Genomic DNA, 2,500 nt, shown 5'->3' on the forward strand with positions numbered 1-2,500 from the left:
TGCATTGTCAAAGTTATATAACCATGTTTCAGAAAATGCTTGTATGTCCAAATGTATCCCGTTTATCAATTCTCGAATTTGAATAGTCTTATTACCTACAGATTGTATATATACATAGTCACAGTTTATGACGTCCTTAGTATCTATGATCAGTATTTTTGCAAGCTTTTTTTTTTATTTTAAGTCAAAAAGCTTTCCAATCTCTAGAATTTACTATGTGGTCACCTGGTTTGTTTAACTTTGTGCAGTTTATACACTTGCGAATTACACTCCTTGTTGGAATATTTTCCTGAATATTTCCCGCAAACTGTACCATCGTTCTTAGACTTGCAATCTTTTTCAAAATGTCCATACCTCTGACAGTGGTAGCAGGTGATGACGTGGTACCCATCACGTATGTTATAGATACCCCATCGTGACGAAACTTTGTCCCCATTATCATGAATAACCCTCCGAACTTCAGGATCACATTTCAGCTCATAGTGGGTGGTCCCACATATTCAAGGTTCTGATTGGAAAACCAGATGCAGATTGTAATTTAGCAAGGATTCTTGCCCATGTTTGAGTGATTATTGTTGAAAAATCAGATATATGGGCTAAGTTGGCAAGGATTCATACCAATGTCCAAGTTATTATTATTAAAAATTCATGTTAAATTAACAAGGATTCCTCTCTTTTCTGTGTTATTATTGTTACAAGTTTAAATCCTGATGCTAAATTAGCAAAAGCCAATTTTAATGACCAAGTGGCGAACTCTATTGAAATATTACCAAACTAAAATAAATAAAAGATTTTTTTTCTTTTTTATTGGGGAGGGGGGGGGGGTTGTCGTTGGACACGAACTCATGATTTGATAATGACTCCATAGGGTGTACAAAGTGTTTGTACAAAGTTTTACGGAAACCGAGATAGTTATGCTTGCGTTTGAAAACTGTGAATGCAATTTCTTTATAATCTGACGTTTTTAACTTCTATTAAAGAGTAAATACCCAGGTTATATTTATTTTCCACTTTTTTTTTTGTCACATTATTTTATTAATGAAAGATTATTGTACTTTCTTCCTGATTTTTTTTTTTTGGTAGGGGGGGGGGGCAGGTTGCAGCACCGTGAGAGATGTCAAAAGTCCTTTTTGTCCCCTAATCATATTTATGTGAGGGTTTTCTTTTATACCTTCCCGATTTTTTTCTCAGCCCCGTGAGAAACTTGTTTAAAAGTTTTCAAAGGCCGCTCATGAATGGCAGAGGCAAGGGACATGACATTGCCTCAGCAAGCAGGACCATGTCCTAGAGACTAACAATTTACATATGATCAGTGCCAAGCCCCAAACGCCATTAAGGCTAGGACCAGGGAGGGCCTGGCAATGGCTGCTGATGATTCAGCAGGTAGACTTATAGGCTCTCCCAAGCCCGCAATGCTAGCCCTAAAGGATGGTGAGGTTGCATCGACCAAAGGAACTAACGAGATAGTACGGGATATTACCAATTAGGCCAGCACAACTCATCTGAATGGTTACCATCACTACTCGTCCATAATAATAATAACCAACTGTTCACATTCTAAAATGAATAAATGAGATCAAGATATAGCTATTAATAGTATATGTGAATGGTTAATCTTACACAGAGAGCTATATATAAATTGATTGGTGGGTATCGGCAAAAAAAAAAGAAAAAAAAAATAGGTTGTGGAGAAGAGAGGTGTTCAAGGCAAATTAACCAAGTGAAAGAAGATTGATAAAACAACTCACTATTTTCGAAATATTACCAAAAATTAATTGAGAACATTGAGGCCAAACTCAATAGGGCCTCAGGTGTTGAGTCCTATAATAAACATTAAATCTTAAGATTCATCAATTACCATATAAGATGTAAACTAAGAATCCTTTGGCATATCCATCTTCTATATATACCATACAAAGTGTAATCTAAGAATCCGTTTGATATTTTAATCTCCGATGCGTACCATACAAGATGCAATCTAAGAATCAGCTTGATATTCCCTTCCTCAATGCATAACATACGAGATATAATCTAAGAATCCATCTGACATTTACCTACTCTTTACGTATTATACAAGATGTAATCTAAGAATACGTTTGATATTCCCCTCCTCAATGCAGGACATACAAGATGTAATCTAAGAATCAATCTGATATTCCCCTCCTCTATACGTATCATACAAGACGTAATATAATAACCCATTGATATTTCCTGCAGTTGACCTTCTTTGATATTTATCTCTGCAGGTGATCTTAGAGTTCACATCAAAGGTCCACGAGAAATCTTCATGGAAGAAGGTTCAACTCTGACCCTGACCTGTTTAGTGACCTCATTGTACGGCCCCTCAACCCTCATCTATTGGTATCACGATACCCAGCTCAAGGAACAAAATTCCCCAAGAGGTGGAATCAAAATGCAAGTACGATTTATTTGATTTTATATTTTTTTTTTTTTTTTTTTTTGTCGTTAACTGTAGTTTATTTTTTTGAATTCTTCCCTT

The 2,500-nt window shown here is 35.8% G+C and overlaps 1 protein-coding gene across 1 annotated transcript in view; it reads left to right on the forward strand.

Annotated features, from left to right (window-relative positions):
• LOC137647881 (uncharacterized) overlaps positions 1-2,500 on the forward strand; it is a 28,444-nt gene that overhangs the window by 20,604 nt on the left and 5,340 nt on the right. The window contains exon 7 of the mRNA XM_068380835.1: positions 2,247-2,419. Within this exon, the coding sequence (XP_068236936.1) occupies positions 2,247-2,419 (173 nt within the window). The remainder of the gene's footprint in view (positions 1-2,246; positions 2,420-2,500) is intronic.

This window comes from Palaemon carinicauda, chromosome 10, assembly GCF_036898095.1.
Source record: "Palaemon carinicauda isolate YSFRI2023 chromosome 10, ASM3689809v2, whole genome shotgun sequence".
Taxonomy (NCBI): Eukaryota; Metazoa; Arthropoda; class Malacostraca; order Decapoda; family Palaemonidae; genus Palaemon; species Palaemon carinicauda.